This window comes from Pangasianodon hypophthalmus, chromosome 10 (genome assembly GCF_027358585.1).
Source record: "Pangasianodon hypophthalmus isolate fPanHyp1 chromosome 10, fPanHyp1.pri, whole genome shotgun sequence".
In the NCBI taxonomy this organism is placed as follows: Eukaryota; Metazoa; Chordata; class Actinopteri; order Siluriformes; family Pangasiidae; genus Pangasianodon; species Pangasianodon hypophthalmus.
The window spans coordinates 10,327,021-10,347,230 of record NC_069719.1 but is presented as its reverse complement, the minus strand read 5'-3'; the positions used below and the strand labels follow the sequence as shown (position 1 = coordinate 10,347,230).

Genomic DNA, 20,210 nt, shown 5'->3' with positions numbered 1-20,210 from the left:
AGATGCCTGCAGTAAGGGAGAAAGCAAGCCAGCCTTTCCAGCCAGTGAAAGACTTAATTCCAAAGATGCCTGATGATGAATGACTATGGTCATGATGTCCTGATCAGCTTCCTGATGCTACAGAGTTATGCTCTGTTGCTGGAATCCATGTCCTACGTCATTACCTGGTAATGTTTTCCCAGTTGAAATACTAGGCTAATACAGAGATTTCTATAGCTGTACAATAGAAACCAGTAAATACCACTAGTAGTACAAACCAACTGCTCTGTTCACATATTAATCCTCCAAGATCTAGTAGTGAGGGAAGAACTGTGCCTCTCTGTCTGTTGACACAGAACAATGTATTGGTGAAAATAAACACATTAGATTTACTAGCAATCTCTTTAAATTATGTAAAAACGTGTTGTTTGAGAGGGAGTTTCTATATATGATACTATATTTAGGGGTTACATAATAATAATAATAATAATAATAATAATACAGCATTCAGTGCATTATATTTATTTGAAAGTATTATATTATGTGCATTAATCTTGCAGAAATGATTCAAATTCAATCTATTTGTCCAAGACTAATTTTAATTTTAATTAAAAAAAGATTGTTTTTCCAAGGGTAATAGCAATTTAAAAAAAACATGTACAGTTTGTGATCTGGTTTCATGTAGTGTCATACAATATTTTACACTGTCTGCTTTTATGTAGGCCTATTGAACAAACCTAAAAAGTCTGGTAGGTATCAGAGGTAAGCACCCAAAACAAAACATTTTCTCACAAACATTTCTTTCCAGCATGTATCATTACTAATATTTATGACATGTCTTGTATTTGTTAGCCTGTCTTGTAGACAAACAGTGTGGGAAACTGTGAAGACCACAGTACAATGTTCAGCAAGGACGAATCCTGTGCATCAAGGCTTTACACTATAAACAAAAACCTGACGGTCGCCTGAGTGTCAGCCAGGCAATGCTCTTGTTAACTCTTAAGTCTGTTTTGATATATCCAGTAGGGATTATCAGTTTTCCTTTGTGTCCTGACCACAGCTGCTAAGACATTCTGGATAAAGCAGCTTCTGTATTAGTCACTAAGTGAGTGCTGTCAGTTTAATATAATTCAGCTGGTTCAGAAATGCCCAAGACATTTGTACGGTGGCACAGACAGTTCAAAATGTAAAAGCAACAGGTATAGGTGAAAAAAGGGAGGGGGGAATCAGCCCAAATGGTCTATGTGGAGGTCCGAGGGTTGGCAGAGTAGCATTTGATGGCAAAGCCACCTTGGAACAAAACTCATTATAGGAAATGTAGTGCTTCAAAGTGTCATGCTCCAGGGCCTGAAAGTGGAGTAGAAGGAAGCATGGAGGTATTTTTAAGTCCAGTTCTGGCCCCTCTAACCCTCCCTCTTCTTGCCAGGGTGGTAAGACCTCTGAAGGGCTGCCACTGGTGCTGAAGCTCTCAGCTGCACTTGCAGGATTTGACAATCATGTTGGAAAGTTGCTCCACTTTCGGTGTTCGTCCAACATAGTAGAGGATGGTTAGAGGTTCAAGGTCCTGTGGCACGCAGCACGGTGAAGCTGAGGCTTCTGGGTTCAGAGTGTTGTACAGGCTCAGCAACTACAAGGGAAGACCAGGTTTAATAATTAACCCTTATGTTCTATTCAGGTAAAAATAACCAAAATGGCCAAAGTTTCACTACAAATTTTAAACTTTATGTGCTTGGGTCAAGTTCTTTGATTAAAATGAAAAATTATTTTTAAAAATCAGATATTACCGGCATTATTTTTAGGGCATTTGGACATTAACTATGTTAAACAAAACTCGTAAAATGATTTATATTTGGAAGTCTGTAACTGATCTGGACCAGGTTTCCCAAAGGTATTGTGAAGTTAAGAACACCTTAACTTGTAGACAGAGTGTTTAAAGTGATGCTCGCTCTACCATTTGACATGGATCTTTGTATTACTAAGTTTTTGGGAAACTCTGCCTTGATTATAGTTGCTATATATAGTTGTCATGTTTTCTCTAATTTTCATGCATATAGCTTTTATAGACTAATCGTGAGTGCCCCATGGTTTGTCAGTGGCATTTGACAGCCAAATATATACTTTGCATTTTGGTATTTGGCATTTTATCGGATGGTTTTAAGTAACACTAGGGTGGATTTGTCAAGCAGATTTGGCAACCCTACCAGTCACGAAATATGATCACAAGAGGGTCACTGGAGACACTGAAGACCCATGAACATGCCCAGTGTAAACGGCTATATATCTCAGCTGTCCACTTGTGATCAGATCACTCAAAATGTTAATGCCAAGTCTGAATTTACACTCCCACCTGTGCACACACACCTGCCATTAACGGGATTTGTGTGTTACCTGCCATAAATTTTGTTTATAATTATCTTATACCACAGTGCTGTTGAATTCTCGATTCTGACTGGTGTTAATTAATTTTCTATAACAGCAGCTCTGACAGTAGTGCCAGCTGTAAGGCAAATCAGGTTTATATTAATGCACTCATTCTAATGTGTTTCTATAGTAACAGCTCATTCACCCGGACTTGTGTGGCAGACACTTCTCAAACGGATTAAACATATGCTGTTATTTAACAAAGCATAATTGTTGATATGGTGAAGCTTTTAGTGAGGAGACTTTATTTAACATTTATGGAAGGAGTCTCCAGTGTCAGCACTTTGTAACAGTTAGAGGTTTCTTTAAGTTTTGCACCACAGGAAAGACCCCTGGACGTAGGACCTACCGTTTTGTGGCTGCATTTTTTGTGAGGGAGGAAAGACTGTTTATAGCTGCTATAACGTGTCATAACAGGAACTAACTAGTTTTGAAGACATTCCACAACAATAAATTTAACTATAAACAGATAAAAAGTATGATATGCCATTGTTTAATAAATACATATTGTAAATGCTGGCAAATTGCTGTTTTTGCTTGGAAATATGCAATGATGGGCAGTGGTGTAAAACCAGTTGTTTTATTCCTTACATAATAGAGATAAAAAAAAAATTAAATCTGTATTACTGCAAATATAAAACAGATGGCCAAAATTTGCCGAAGCAAGTCTGGTTTTACTGAATGAATTTATAAGAACATCTACACCTGCCAATTTATAAGAATTTGCGTTTATGAGACTATGTTGGCCAAGTAATGCTAAGCACTGCCCTTTGAAGACCTTCATGAATATTCATCACAACATTTTTGAGGAAGATTATACTACTGATTATACTAATAAGGCACTTAATGAAAATAATGAATATACATTACACAATTTCCTGCTGAATTATTTTATTTATTTATTTATTTTATTAATTTTTTTTTTTTTTTTAAAAAGTGGTCTTTCTCACCGAGCTGTGTGTGGTGTCAGCGCTGCGCAAGTAAGGACATGGCCCTGAGCAAAAGTTAGCATGGTATCCTTTAGGCTCATGGATCCATCTCCAGCCCAAGTCCTGTCGGAAATCGATGTAAAGACGGCGAACACAACAGTTCTCCTCATAGTTACTGCAATGGAGGAAGAGAGACAGACATGAAGACAGACACAGGATGATCAGCTGTTCCAGTGCCTTGCAATTCATTTCCTTATGCACTTCTATACCTTTTTATTCTGCTGCTCTGCTTTCTTGGCATAGCTGCTGCATTCATTCAATGACATTTCCATAGCCTCAATGAAGTAATACAGCCAATTCTTACTTGACGTTTTTAAGCCTTCTATTTTCATTCTGTATTGCCTTATAAACAGCTCAAGCTGTGCCTTTCGGAGGCTCAGAAATTCCACTGTGAGGTGTGTCATTTTTTTCCTCTCCTGGACTGAGCCCAGGCGTCTAATGCTGTCGGTAAGGTAAACCCAGGCATCATGGCTCTGAGGAGCCGGTGTGCTACACACGAGCCCTTTCTAATTTGAATACAGGGACAGATCCCAACTTGATTCTTCTATCATGCTTAAAGTTGTCAGATGCCAGTTAAATGGTTTAGTCATACAGCCTCTTGAGGGAAACATGGTGTGCTAATACTAATTGGAATGTGAACCAGAGAGGACTGGTAAACTCACTTTAGCGATGATATATAAATGTCTTTTTTCATTGTGGCTGTATGTTGTGTAATACTGATTTCTTGGTGTGTCTGATGACAGTAAAGACATCCTACTGAGTTTAAAGCAAAGAACTTCTGCTCCCCTACATAATCTATTTGTGTTTAATGGATAAAGTTGATACACATTTAACACAAATATGCCAAAGAAATGGTGCCCCCTTACGAGAAGCAGTAGTTTGTATCCAGTGCCCGTTTGCGGCGTCTGGATGTAGGCGGCACATCCAGGCGATGGGGAGGCAGCATCATCAGGATAAGATGTGGCAAGGGGTGTTCCTTCTGCCTATTGAGCCGCCCAAGATCCAAGCGGTTCTCGTAGTGATCTCCGTCCATACCTACGGGCAAAACAGAGCTCACTGCATGTTGAAGGACAAATGAAAGCTGAGACTGTGCCCAGCATCTCCCAGCTCCTACTGGCTGTCGTTCCACAGCATCTTATCCCTCTATTCGTATTCTCCCCTGCACTCGCCTGTCTGCTCATCCAATTTGTCGCTGATAGAAAAAGCAGCTCAGGTCCCCTGAGGGACGTTGCCAGTGGATACGGACGCCCCTCTTTAATTCAGGGCCAAAAGTCTGAGCGCCTGTGGCAGCAACGCTTTCTTTGCAGTGGAGACTGCTGATGGAGTTAGGGAGCATTTCCAATCCCCCCAGACCCTGGGGCCCCCATTACTAAGTGAGATTCCAGACCCGAGCGCGTTCCCATGATCAAGCTCGCGATCTCTGTCTTGCTCAGAGCATTATCTCCAACTACAACTCAGACCCATATGTTTTGGATGAAAGTTCAGAAGAGAATGATATTATTCCAGATAAAAAGGGTAGGGAAATACAGAGATGAGGTGACAGTAAAATGACTGAAGACCTACACAGATGAAGAAATTCTAAGCTATAATGCTAAATTTTCTATAGTTATAGAATCAAAAACAAGCAATACTACTAGCAATGCAAACCATCTTCTCTAGAATTTGATATTGAGTCGCATATTAATATTGATGAAGTACGCCCTGATAAAAGTGTTAAAAACATATCTAGCATTTTAATATTTTAAAAATCAATAGTCATAATAATCCTTTTATTATTAAACTGGAGAGTTTGTCCTTGTTCTTCTGCCCAAATTACCAATCAAAGTAGAGAAAAAAGACAAAACCCCGAGTGTTAGCCTTACCTTTGAATTTGACCTCCAGCACTTCATTTTTGTTCTCAATGATGTCACCGTTGGGATTAAAGGTGTGACAGGGACAGTGCACACTAACCTCCAGGCCAAGATTAGTTTCTGCATAGAACAGAGAGAAGACCAAATTCAGAGCAACAGCGTTTATTACAGTTTTCTTTCTTTTGATTTATTGTCTTTATATCATCTGTGCTGAAGACTATAGTCAAACAGTGATAAATCATAAAGTATAAGAACTTGCTGCATGCAATTTATGCTAGTCGCTGACCAAATGGTTTGTAATTCTGTGCCCTGTCAAATGTATTTTCATATTAATACAGATTGTTATTTTTACTTCCTGAAACTATAATTCATACATTTTCATTCTGGAAGTTCATTCCAACCCTTCTTTTCCAGCTAAGATTGGGACAACTGCTACTTGCTAGCCAACACATTTATTTTCTGAATGATTCTCTTTAGTATGAGTTTCCAGATTAAACTTTTTTTTAAAGCAAACTTAATCTCTTGGCTCATTTTTCCATTAGTCCTCTTCGGCAACTACTATGAATTATTCAGTAATTACAGTAAAATTAACAGAAAATGTATGCAGTTACAAGAGTGAAGATGTTCAGACCTGCCAATGATTTCTTGGTGTTTAAGGGGTTAATTTAGGTGCTATTTACCTTTGTAATATTCCTCAGAAACTCTTAAAGACCTACTATGACTTACAGATAAATCATATGGACTCAGAGATATGGGAAGTGTAGCAACAACTCCATTAGATATTCCTAAAAATTTCTAATCAAAATCTCAAGCTTTTTAATAGATATCCTGAATGTCTCACATTTTTAATAACCAGATGTAAAAGTTGATTATTTCCTTTGAACTCACCTCTGTGTGTGAGCCACTCCCTAACAGTCTCTGTAACATCGAAAGAGACCCACTCAGCCGTTCCTTTGGTCAAGACGTTCTTTCCCCCAATATACCGCTGCTTTGCAATATGCTCATCATGTCTAATGATCTGAAGAAACACAAAACAGGAACATCCTGAGTTTGCATGGGGAGTACTTTGGGGATTCCATGTGATGTGAAGGTCAAGGAGGTCACTAGCTAATCCTTATTTTAAGTCAAATTGTTCCTGAGACAGTGTTTATAGTGTTTTATTAGCAAAATAAAACATCTGATTGACAGCATGAGTAGTTGGGTCATATGGTAAAATACACTAAGCAAGCACACTCATTCATACAAGCTCCAGACATCGGCCTGGCCAGCACTGTCTGAGCCAGACACTCAAGGATGCCCGAGGCCAAAGCATTCTCCCCTCTCACTTATGGAAAATGTGACTCCTAGTGTGTGAGATATCCCCATATTGCATGTTAATGCTTGCATTTAGCCTTCTTTACCAGTTAGAAATAAAGGCTTCTCTAACATTTACACAATGCTGGTTTACACTGTGTAATAATGTTATCCCAAAAATGACCAGATCATCCTGCCCAGAAAGTCTTGAAGTAGCCTCAAGCCTTCTGTTCTAAAATCTACACCACAACATCTGACTCATCAATCTCCTTGATAAAATCACACCCCATACACCATCGGGCATACAAAGAATACAGCAGGAGGTGGGAAAAGCAACGTTTCTGCACCCCTTTATGACCTAATCTAACCTCCTGTGAGACTCAAGCTAAGGCTGGAGGTCCTCTGAGACCCCTCAGGCAGCCCACGCTAAAGCTAGAGATTTGACCAAACGAACACTGTGGGGGCGCACGTACACCCCTCCACCTCCCTCTTCTCCTTCCAGTGGCTGACACTGCCTCTATCTCCTGCATAGCTCCTGGAAACCATCTGTAGGCCTGTCAGGCTGGGCCTAAAGTGTAGCCCTACAGGGCCGGAGACACACGTCTCCCTGGCAGGAAATGCTGGAACCTGATCAGGGCTCCCAGCCTCTCATGGGAGATTAATGAGGAAACCGACCGAAAATCCCCCCTCACCTCATTTATATATAGTGGTAGTATATACATGTGCACACATAGTAGATGTGTGTATATATAATATGCCACTATGCACAATTTATCTCCTAAAACTCCCATCCTCACTGATGTATTACATTACAGTGCTCTGGCTATGACAGTGGCAAAAAGCGAGCTTTAGTCAGGCTTTCTCAGAATACTTCCTTTGTTCAGCTGAATTGTGCAAATACACTCCTGTATAATCCATTCGGTGCCTGGAATAAAGATCAGCGTGTTGAAAAAAAAACTGAAGAAGCAAGAGTTGGAGGACTTGACACAAATTCAGTATCCATTTTTGGTCCCATGTTCAGAGCCATGATCATATATAATAATGACTAGTGCTAAGCAACTGCTAGCCTGGGAGATATTGTGTGAAATTAAAACAAAAAAAAGTGTTTCTTTAAGAATCCTTTGCTTTTTTTCATTGAGGTTAAAATCTTGGCTTTGTTATGAATTAGGAGTTGTTTTATCCCCTGTACTGCATATGACAGTCCTGCGGACAACATAGGCTTTGTAACTGTAAGAAAAACAATGTTTGTGAGATACACAGTATGTGTAAAGAATAAAACATGATGGGGAATGATGTTATGGGAAGATAATCAACTATGACATGGGATGATGCCATTACCACCCCAAAGTTTATTATTTTCCAGTAACAGCATGTCCTAAAGTGTTTTCTTCCTCATAACCACAGCAATTTGCCAACTGCTTTTTATTTACTAAAGAACAACGTCATAATGTTTTTCCATTTATAGCTACATTTAGTGTTGTAGAACGTCTGTTATTATAACAGTTGTTCCCTCACCAGCCCATTTTTTTCTCTCTTGAAGTCATTAAAACCAAAAATATGGACTTTTTCACATTACTGAGAAACCACAAAGACTTTCCTGTGTTGGAAAATCTAAAGTTACAGCTCTGAATGATACAAAGCCACCGACACTGGAGACTCCTTCCAAAAATATTAAATGAACATCACCTCACAGAAAATCTTACCATATCAACAATTACACAAGTTTTTTAATCCATTTATTTGGAGCATCTGCCATACAAGTCTCTATGTAAGTTGTTAGTATAGATACGATAACGTATTATAAAGAGTACATTAATATAAACCTATGATTTGCTTTGCAGCTGGAACTACTGCCAGAGCAGTAGTTTTATAGAAAGCTAATCAACACCTTCTGACCAATCAGAAAGGAGTACTGAACGGCACTGTGGTATGAATACACACATATATACCACTACCGAAAAATCTGAATAAGAAGTACATGCCAATAAATGTTAGGTATGAATTTTGTGTTTGTCTTAGAAATGTCTGTCAGTTTAATGGCCCGGTCAAATATTATAGCTTTGCTCAAGATTTGTTCTCCACATGGGTCCAAAACTAAGAATTATGAATTCTAAGAATCTGGAAATTATGAGAAATCATTCATAAATCAGAATCATGTTCCTCTTCTGAGCCATACTTGGCTACTGAAGTTGTTTAAGGATCATCCTCTTACACTACAGTGTCTTTTGTTGATGTTTGGAATAAACTATCTGTTCATTATTATGTGCTTTATTACTGCAGTGTATTATTCTATCCATCACCTTTAAGTGCTTAAAGACATAATGTAGATGTATATTAGCTCTTAATGTACATTACCAAACTCAGTCCATTGAATTCAAGAGTGCGTTTACCTGATAGAGCTCAATGCGCTGCTCGTTCCTACTGGCGCTGGAGTTGGGCACTCTCAGAGCACGAAACTCTGCTCGGAACAGGTTGGTGGAATTTTTCTCCATGGATGAGACATTGAAGCGGAATACTTTAGATGTTATTCCTTTGGGACAGTAGACCACGTCATCTGCAAGGCAAGAAAGTAGAGGTAAATCTCTTCGAGTGCATTTTATGGAGCATTACAGTCTAAATTTATGGATTCTTAGATCTCCGTCTCCCTCAGATGCCCAGATGTAGATTTGAGGTGATGGTCATAAAGTGTTTGGAGCCAAGTGAATTGTCTCACCCCATCATGTATGTTTATTGCATGTATGTTTTTAATATAGTGTTTGATTTCCGTTGCTAAAATCAAGCTTTACTGTATAATTTTTGAACAGCTCTGGTTTAAATTTATAGGTAACTATAGTTTCTGATGCATCTTTCCTACTTTCACACAGAAGACAAGTCTACAGTCAGGAACTTTCATATAGTGTTACTGTAGCAGACTGTGGTAACTACATTTTCCAAGCAGTTGTTCATAATTGACAACACTGCTTAAAACTGAGGTACGCTGAGCACCTGTGACAATCTAAGAAATCATCCATGAAGCTACTGCAAGCTGTTGATTTAGTCTGGATTAAACAGGAAATACTACTGGAGGCAAACTTACAGTAGTTTGTAAGAGCTAGCTAGCATAACTAGCTTGTTAAATTCAAGTTTACCCTAAAACATTTTACATTTATATAGTACAATACAGTATAGACAATTGTATTTACAAATGAGAGTGACTATGAAATTGCAGTGTTACATTAGCATTACATTAGCTAGCCAAAAGAGTGGAACAGGCACTATCTGAATGGTAAACTGTTTTTTTTTTCTTGTGATAGCTTTAAAAGCTTTAAAAAGTTGTTGTCCACAACTTTTGTATTCTGTATTCTTAACAATGTACACTTTATTTTTCTCTTCAACCAGCAAACATTGGTTCTATTCAGTTTTTTTAAACCCCCTCCTCTGCCCAAATACTACCTAGATAACAACTTTTCCTCATTCTCTGACTACACACTACACCTCTTTCTCACATTTTTCATCATCTGACTAAAAGTTTGAAAGTACATGCTTATGTCAAAAGATCTGGCTTGGTTGTAAAATTTTTCACTTCTTTCCCAATTGCACAAAAGTTGTGAAAGTTAAATACAAAGAACCTACATACTTATATCTAAACTGCATAAACTGGGTTATATTGGCTTAGAGGGTTTAAGTAAGGAAATTGTACTTATAATGTTATTGGACCTAGTGTGAAGTATCCCAAGAAAAATTATTTTTGTTAATATTTAGTACAAAATGTTTATATGATGGGTTGGGTGTCATGAGCAGTGTGTCCACCCAATTTTGAAATGAAACCAACGCCACCGCTCAGATGTGAATGAAAATGATTACTTGCTTTGGGAGATTGCAGAGCCAAAGCCATGTCCCATCTGTTTGTGCTTTACAGAGGAAGAGTTAGCAACAAGTTGAAGTCATGAAATGAAAACCAAATGTCCTTCATAAGGATGGTGAACTAGATTGCGCAGGCCTGGGATACCAATGTGGGTTCCTCCCTCCTGCTCTACTATAGAACAGGTGTTTCTGAACTGTGCACTCCCAAGGGCTTAGCATTTTAGATAGAGAGAACTTTGGTTAATGGCTTTGTGTGAAAACGGTGATTTCTGCCTCATCTAAAATTAGACCCAAATATATAAGCAGACCACACAACCAGCGTTCATGATCCTCAGATTAGCCTCAGTTTCAACTACTTTAAATGCCCTCTAAGAGCTGAGCAAGTTGCTGACAGACCACACTCCATTAGTAATGCATCAAATCCCTAGCTGGTTGGATGCCACAATAAGTGTGCTAAGCTATATTTATGTAATAAACAGATTATGTCAAATGGACTGCTACGCAGTGTAGATGTAGTAATAATAATAATAACAATAATAGTAATAATGGTAATCTGTGCACTATATATACAGCAGAAAGACAGGCTTGAAATGTTTTTAGAAAAAACATTTCTTTTGATAAAGTGTCTTTTTCTGCAACTCATTTTGCTTATGTTGTAATTGGCCTGGTGCTAGCAGTGCTAAACAAAACAAGCACATGGCTACTATTTTATAAGCTAAATGGAAACACTCGCTTACAGCCAAGTCAACAACTATTTATGCACCTTTGTGTGCACCATGTCTTCAGAATTGTATGCCAAAATGAAAGCTATGCTTGTATGCAAAAATAATAATAATAATAAAATAAAATAAAATAAGTTCTGTTGTTCTTCATAAACTTTTGACTGCATTTGATCTTTAATACCTGTTTACAGATTTGGCAGCTGGACTAATAACTGTTTTTTTCCATGTCTCACTTCCAAGCAGCATTTTCAAAGTATGGTCAATTATGCATTATAACTTTCCACAAAGCAAAAGTAACTTGTTCTGTGTTTCACTGTTTTGCTTTTTTTTCTCTCTCTGCTGCCCTTTCTGTAGTCTGAAGGTGGAAAGCCCCACTTTGTGAGAAGATTTGAAATTCTAATCAAGGCTTTAGTTTCCTTTTGGATGACCTCATTTTTCCCATTGCAATGGTTTAAGGTGGATTTCACATTATGGACTATTTTTGCCAAGGTTTTAGTCTGTAGATCATTTGTTCCATGGCTGTGAGTGTGGGGGATTGTTGGCATAATTGTGTGAGCAAAATTCTAATTTACAACTGCTGATATCAGATTTGAAATGAAGGCCAGTACCACGATACTTACAATATCTGCAATCAGCCTGAATGTTTTTCAGTGTGACTAAAAATATTCAAAAATGGTTTAAACATATATCCAGTAAGCAAATACCACACAATCTTATTCAGAATACCTGAATATATTTTTAGTCTAGTAATAATAGATGTAATAATAGATGCTTTAATAATAATAGATGCTTTAATTTGCGCTTTTCTTTAAAAAAGAGAAATACTTACATCATAGTATTGTGTTTACTTTGACATAATTGACAGCTGATACACATTACTGTTGATGAACCAGTCCATCTAGCTTGTTCACAGTATTTGTGCTTAATAAGTACTGTGATTAGGACAAAAATAAAATCTCCAGTTTTTTGAACCCTGTGTAATCATAACATCAAAAACATACAGTCCAAAGAAAGGACAGGAATCACTACAGCCTGCCATCATTCCCTAAGTATCTTAGAACAGCCCTGTTCCAGACACCACCATCCCAACATTCCCCCATCCTCTTTTCCTGTGTCTGGGATGTACCTCCATGCGAGGTCCCTTTCCCGACAGGTGACATCACACAGAGACTTCTGCAAAAGCAATCTCAGGGCTGCTGGACATGTCAGAGAGTGGAGGTAAACACAAGAAATAGAACAGAGGAACATGGAGGGACACGTGCCGGCCAGCGGCTGAGAAAGAATTTGGGACACGAAATAATACTGAGAGAGTAAAAGGATGTTGATGTAGGCCTGCGCAGTGTCATATAAACTTAACCTGAGTAAAGAAACAGATTGTCACAGAGAAGACTACAAAATTGATATTATTCTGGCAATGTTATGTATCTACTTTTTTTTAAATAAGATTTTTAGATCTGGGCTACATGCACAAACTAAAACATACTACAAAAAAAAACATAAAATGAGAAAAAAAAGTCATAAATAGACATTCTCCAGTTTAATGCAAGATACATTGTAGGTAGTGTATTTATTTTCCTGAAAATAATTTGCTCTACATATTATTCCACTTACCCTTTAAAATCGGGCCACGGTAAATATTTCAGCAGCGTTTCTTTTACATTCTCTTGGCTGTTGAGTGATGCTAAGTGACCATTTGAATGGCACTGAATGACTCCTTGGACTATTTAAAGTCTTAGAGTAAGCAGCACCACTACAACACAGCGCTCTTGTGTGCATTCTGAATGAGGTGGCCTTTGAATAAATCGGGACATACACACACGCACACACACTTGTAGGTTGACTACGCGTAGATGAGATAATGCACTAAGGCTTGCTGCAGAAGTAAGACTTTTTCCACTTGATCAGGGATGAAGAGGAGGGAAAAAATTGTGTGTGTGTGTGTGTGTGTGTGTGTGTGTGTGTGTGGAGTTAGGGGAAGGACTCTGGCCTCCAGTATTGGCCTGAAAATTTGGTCTCTGTTTTGCTTGGAAATTACATCACCTTCTTACTATTCCATATATCAGAAGCAGTGCTGTCTGCAGCTCCAGTCCACATCCTCCCCTCCCCGCCCGCTCCATTGCTGATTACCTAATGCCACATACTATTACCCATCCTCTGGAGCAGACCATCATCTTTATCCACCTACTAATATACTACTCAATTAATATGGTTTTTAGTACAGTTCTCACGAAGTTATGTAAGAATGGCTTTTACTGTTAATACAGGTGAAAGTTTTTACCCCCCATCCCCCCCTTGTGATTGGTAAACACTCACCATCCACTTTAATAGGAACACCTGCTCATTTACGCAGTTATCTAATCAGCCAATTGTGGCATCAGCACAATGCATAAAATTATGCAGATACAGGTCAAGAGCTTCAGTTAATGTACACATCAAACACCAGAATGAAGGAAAAGTGTTACCTCTGTGATCGTGGCGTGGTTGTTAATAACAGATGGGCTGGTTTGAGTATTTCAGAAACTGCTGATCTCCTGGGAATTTCACACATAACAGTCTCTAGAGTTTACACAGTATGGTGAGAAAAACAAACATTATTGAATGAGCGACAGTTCTGTGGGTGGAAACGCCTTGTTGATAAGAGAGCTCGGAGGAAAATGACCAGATTGGCTTGAGCTGCCAGGAAGGATATAGTAACTCAAATAATCAATCTTTACAACTGTGGTGAGCAGAAAATCATCTCAGCAAGCACAAAACTTCAAACCTTGAGGTGGATGGGCTGCAACAGCAGATGACCACATCAAGTTCCACTCCTGTCAGCCAAGAACAGGAATCTGAGGCTATCATGGGCACAGGCTGACTGAAACTGGACAGATTAGAAAAAAATCACCTGGTCTTTTTCCAGTCTTCAGCTGTCCAGTTTCGGTGAGTCTGTGCCCATGATAGCCTCAGATTCTTGTTCTTGGCTGACAGGAGTGGAACCTGATGTGGTCGTCTGCTGTTGCAGCCCATCCACTTCAAGGTTTGAAGTTTTGTGCTTGTTGAGATGATTTTCTGCTTCTGTTAAGAGTGATTACCTGAGTTACTATAGACTTCCTGTCAGCTCAAACCTGGTTTGGTCATTCTCCTCTGATCTCTTTCATCAGCAAGGTGTTTCAGCCTGCAGACCCACCGCACACTGGATGTTTTTTGTTTTTCGCACCATTCTGTGTAAACTCTAGAGACTGTTGTGTGTGAAAATCCCAGGAGATCAGCAGTTTCTGAAATACTCAAACCAGCCTCTCTGCCACCAGCATCCCTGCCATGATCAATCTTCATTCTGGTGTTTGATGTGAACATTAACTGAAGCTCTTGACCTGTATCTGCATGATTTTATGCATTGTGTTGCTACCACATGATTGACTGATTGGATAACTGCATAAATGAGCAGGTGTACAGGTGTTCCTATTAAAGTGGACGTGAGTGTATGCTGGTATGTGTGCCAGTTAAGTCAAGAGACACCTTACTAGGGCAAAGCTAGACAAGCAGTGATGTGAGCCAGTACACCATATGGTATGGAATGCTGTCATTAGACTGAGTAGATCATATGAGTAGTAAGCGGTCCAAGGTCAGGTCTGGTTAATTGCTAAATGGGCCAAATGGGTATTACAGAAAATAATATTATCCCACTAGCCATCATTTTTAGTGAACCTAAGGAGGATTAAATGCTAGATCAAATGGACAAGTGCTTAAAAATCAAGGAAGACTCCAAAGTGCAATGCATGTAAAACTCATTAGTTTGGCTAATCCAAGTTGTATTGTGATATGTGTTAGTGTATCCCCATAATGATGTTCTCTGATAGTGGAAATACAGTGGAAGTTAAAAAAAACAAAAAAAAAAACACCAATTGTTAATGGCCATTTCCTTCTTTGCTGTCTATTGTGCTGATCTCATGTCTTGGAAACCGTAAGGTCAGTAAGGAGTATCCTGATAACTAAAAGATCACCAGTGGCTTTTCTAAAATGGCAAAGTAACCATAAACCATTTGTTTGGTACAGCAGATAAAGTAGCTGAGGGAGTGTATATTTGGAGTGTCAGAAGCACTTTAGCTGACCTGAAATCCGCATTTGGCACAGGGGTTTGTTTGTGAGCCAGAGGACGGTCTGTTCAGTGTCTCCCTAGCATAAAACACCTGTTGATTTGAAAAAAACAAAAAAAAAATGCATGATGCAATGACCCCCTTCCATCACCAAAGAGGCACGCTTCCAGCTGTTTTACTTTCCAAAGAAAGTCTTGTGTTCCCTTGAAACCTCATTGCATTGGAGATATGAGGATTAAGCCATAGATTGGATATCTAGTGGTACTTAAACATGTTTTATTAATCAAAAGAGGCTGCAGCTGACAGGAGAACGCCTAGGCTCTTCTCAGAGCATTACTTTTATCTTTTGTGTAAAACTTGAAAAGGCCTCTATAAAGCAGAAAACCGTAAAACGACAATTATCTAGGCCTACATAAAAGACAGTTATGGCGTCGGTGGAGTCCAAGATGGGGGGAAACTTTGACAGCTTGTTCCATGGATAGACAGTTAGTGAGCTCGGTTAAAATGGTTCCAGTGGAATGAACGGCTGCCCGGGACAGTGCGCGCGCCTCGTGAGCTCAGCGGAACGGCCAGGCGCGCGCCCGCTGCCGAGCTCAGCCTGAGAGCGCGCACAGCTCAGTCTGTTAATAATCGTCCTCTGTGTTCACTGGAGGAAGCAGGGTCACTGCGGAACCGGACAGCTGTCCCTGCTACACCACTCGGTGTGAAACAGGAGTGCCAGGCCCTTAGTCCAACTTAGTGACTTATTTTTCTCCTTTTGACCGAAACTGATTTTTCCTCGATGCCGTTTGAGCTCCTACTTTAGAGCTCCCATATTTAATACGATGTTTCCACTGCACATCAAGTGAACCTGCCCTGTAGAAATGACTGAGAAGCGCAGATTTGGCCTGTTGATCAGTTAAAGACATGCTGAATGCTCCACATACAGAAAAAAATGAAAGCTCCACTGAGAAACTGACATTTCTAACTGAAATCGGAGTTCTGCTGGAAGCTAATCACATTCCAAAAACTTCTGCAACAAGATTTTCCTGAGGCACTTTTAAGGTTACCAGCAGTAATACAATCAGAAGAACCTCGAAAATTCTTCCCCGCATTTCTGTTTGTTTTTAGCATGCACTGTAACAATTCCTTATTACACAGTCGAGCACAACCTCCTCTAAAATGCACGGCTGGTTTGTGCCTGTGCGATCACCCTGGACTGCATCCTGGTACGTGAGATTCTCTCAGCACACACTAACTCAATGGCTTTACCGTAAGCGGTGATGCAACAGCGATCAACTGATGAAAATACGCAGCAAATCTCTTGCACAGGCGCTCAGCTACAAGGCTGCAACTACTGAACGTCAGAAAAAAAAAACCACAATATACTTCACCCCAGTAAGAAAATGTGTGTTGAGAATGTGGGCTAATTCACCGACTTTTAACAATAACTTGCCCTAACGTTTGCAAACTCGTAAGAATCTACACGACCCGAGCTGTATTAAAAGTTCTCACGCAGAGGTTAAGGTTAGGCGTTAAGGTTGGGGGTTAGGGGCGGGGTTAGGCGTTAAGGTTGGGGGTTAGGGGCGGGGTTAGCGCTCGGACCTCAACTTACGAGTTGATTCGTATGAAATGCAACATCACTCTGGCTCTTTCAAATTCTTACGAGTTTTGGATGAAATCAGTTTCTCCCTTATTTACACGTGAGCAGCTGAATTCGTTATCCCTAGCGCGCTCTAATAATAATAATAATAATAATAATAATAATAATAATAAGACGAATACTTGTTGATTGTTTGGACCTGTATTTAGAGTACTCACTGGTATCGGGCGGCCCCTGAATCATGTTGAACTTGTGTATCTCCTTGGCATAGTACTCGGTCTCGGTGTTGTCCTGCCCGCAGCTCTGCTGTCGCTCTCGGCCCAGTTCCTCGATCAGCTCCTTGGTGCTGTTGTAAAGCGCCAGCACCGGGTACGGCACCTGAGAGGGTCCGAGCGCCTGCGGCGGACTCGTGAGGCGCAGCTTGCTCAGGATCTGACCCCGGATCGCCTCCACGCGCTTTTTCTTTATGTGATCAATGTCCACAGTGGCGCAAGTGGACATGGAGAAGATCGTGGTCACGCTGTTTAGGAGGAGGAAAAACAAAAGTGCTCTGCCCAGATGCATGATTCTCACTTGTCAAAAATGGCCGAGGAGAGTTTCCAGTTCCAGTTCAATTTAAGAAGAGCTATAGCTGGTGATTGATTTAAATACACTTAAAAGAGGAAAACAACTAAAGCAAGAGTTATTAAGGTAAATTCCAGACGATCGTGCGGGTCGGTTGATGGTCAGATTCCCCATGAGATCCCATCTTGTGAACTTAAACTGAGTAGCCAGGAATTGCTCTCCCAACACGCATCCCAATAAAATTCCATAACACACCTAAAGTCTGAGCATTGCTACACTAACAGCTTAGCTCTGAGAGGCTCGTCAGCATATTCCCTTCAGGTTGCTGTTTGTTATGGACTGTGCTCTCCTCTTCCTCTCTCTCGGCTCTACTCCTCCTCCTCCTCCTCCTCCTTGTCTTGTCTCCGGCGTTTCGGACCCAGCGGACCTTCAGCTGCTCTCACCGCCTTTATACAGACAGACGTGTGACGTGTAGGAGAGGAGGGACAAACACAAGCGCGTCCTGGTGAGTGGCTCATTTCCCACTGCTCAGTGATGAACAACTCTTATCACTTCAGCAATTAAGTAAGAGAATGGTGCCCGGAATTGCACTGAGACATCCTAATGTCCACATAAAGAAGAAATTCTCTCTCTCTCTCTCTCTCTCTCTCTCTCTCACACACACGCACACACACACACACACACACACACACACACACTTACTTTTACCATGCATGAGCTCCCTCTAGTGGATTTTCTCAGAACAGGCAAACATTGGACAGCCTATTTCTCATCCATAGAATAAAAACGAGCCTAACTATGAGGCTACACATTCAGGCTGCCCAGTCGTGTTGTGTATAATTTAGGATATACTATCTTTTTCTTCTATGAGAGAATTAAAAAGTATTTATGTATGTCTGGTGTTTTGTTATTGTTTATTTATTTTATCAGGTTGTTCACCTGTCACAATGAGTGTGTGATGCCTTACAATGGGGAGGCGTCCCATTCAGGGTGTATTTCTGCATTTGTGCCCAGTGATGCCCGGGATTGACCCTGATCTAAAATATGATGGGATGTCCTGTTGTAGGAAAATAATCAACAATGTGGTTGATTGTTTTCCAATAACACCAAGTCCTGAAGTTTTATTCCTCTTATACCATGCCAAGCTGCTATTTCTGTTAGAGGGTATTCCCTCAACAGCCTCTTTTATTTCTCTGTCCTAAAGTTATTAAGACAAAAAAGCATCCTGTCATGTTACAGACAAACTGGTACATGCAAAGTCCTTTGTCCTGAAGATTTTCCTGTAGTGCAGCACAGTTTTACCCCTGAGTGTTATAAGGTGCTGACACTGGAGACTCTATCCGTAAAATTTAAATAAACATCTCATCATTCATTCATTCATCTTCAATAACTGCTTTATTCTGGTCAGCGTCACGGTGTACCTGGAACCTACCCTGGTAACAGAGGGTATAAGAAGAATTCATCCAGGATAGGAAGCTAGTCCATGTCAGGGCAACATGCACACACATTCACACCTAGGAGCATTTTAGTGCAGCCTGTTCACCTACCTGCATGTTTTTGGACAGCGGGTGGAAAACAGAGGCAATAACCTGAGCTCAGGATCGAACCGGGGACTCTGGAGCTGTGAGGTGGCAACACTACCTGCTGTACCATACCACATAAATAAACATAAAACTTCACCATATCAGTAAGTACATACTTTTTTCCCCATCTGTTTATGTGTAGCATTTACAATTATGAAGGTGTAAAAATTGTGATTTATTTGCTTCTATAGCTATTTTTTCGAGCTGTGTCTTTCAAATGAATTCGGCTTCATGTCTGAACATTCAACTGTTCATTCATGTCATATTGATAATAAACAACCTTTTATGCAAAGGTCCTTACATTCTCTAGCTGGAATGAACTAACCGGCGTCAGGTTTCTGCGGAAGGCTGCAAATCAACATTTCTATATATGGTGAGGTCCAAGACGTTTAAATCAACATTACTGGCAATATTCTAGTAAACAATAAAAGACCCCAGATTACTGGCACTCAACCAAGTATCCATTGACTAACAAAAATAAACTCCAACAGATGCCAAAAACTTAAATTAGCTCTCAGTGAATAGTTTTACCACAAGGACACGGACTCTACATGCCTTTACATGTCACGTCCTCCCTAAAATATTCAGACAATCTTATCAAACATTGCTGGCTGGCTTACACTTTCCCCCCATTGATTGCAGATTTCTGGTCGCTGACAACATGGATGTAAAAATCAGTCTTACTCAATAAACCATAGTGTGATCACGGACTCTGTCTTGTTAATACCATCACCTTATACATAATCTTTGACTTTTATTAACTGAACTAAGGACTGTATGGCATGAAAGGAACAGCTCAAGGTAGTACTATAATTACACGGATTTTCATCTTAACTTAAATTTTTGTCATCCAAAACAGGTCTGGGAGCTAAAATTTGTTTCTTTACTTCTTCACTGGTGTTACAAGGGTAACATACCTAACAAGCTAATAGAAGTTAATGACTACCCATTAGTGTCAGGAAAACTGCTGAAAAGATCACACACTTGAATTAATGAATCATTAAGCTGTGTGGTTTCTGATGCTGTGTGACATCTGTAGGAACAATCAAGACAAAGCAATAATTGGTTGACTTGATTATATATGTAAAATATTAAATGTGTATTTTATCAAGTGATGTTTGAGGTGAGTGTGAGATAGGAGAAAATTTTGGTATGCAATTTGTATAATGTAGTTGGAAGCTTACGTTATTTGTCAGCTCTATTAACCTCATGGATATAGTGTGAAAACAAAAAAAAAAAAATCAAATTCAGAGATGAATTACATGTAGGATCACTATATGGTTAGAATGCACACACACATTTTTTGTC

At 39.7% G+C, this 20,210-nt stretch overlaps 1 protein-coding gene across 1 annotated transcript; it reads right to left on the bottom strand.

The window, feature by feature from the left end:
• Positions 1-97: 97 nt before the first annotated feature.
• On the bottom strand, positions 98-17,783 carry tgfb3 (transforming growth factor, beta 3). The gene is made up of 7 exons (XM_026934369.3): positions 16,974-17,783; positions 8,923-9,086; positions 6,128-6,257; positions 5,252-5,359; positions 4,256-4,424; positions 3,351-3,504; positions 98-1,606 (listed from the first exon to the last, which is right to left on the bottom strand). Exons 1-7 carry the CDS (start codon positions 17,317-17,319, stop codon positions 1,448-1,450), a joined length of 1,230 nt encoding a protein of 409 aa, XP_026790170.1. The 5' UTR covers positions 17,320-17,783; the 3' UTR covers positions 98-1,447.
• Positions 17,784-20,210: the final 2,427 nt, after the last annotated feature.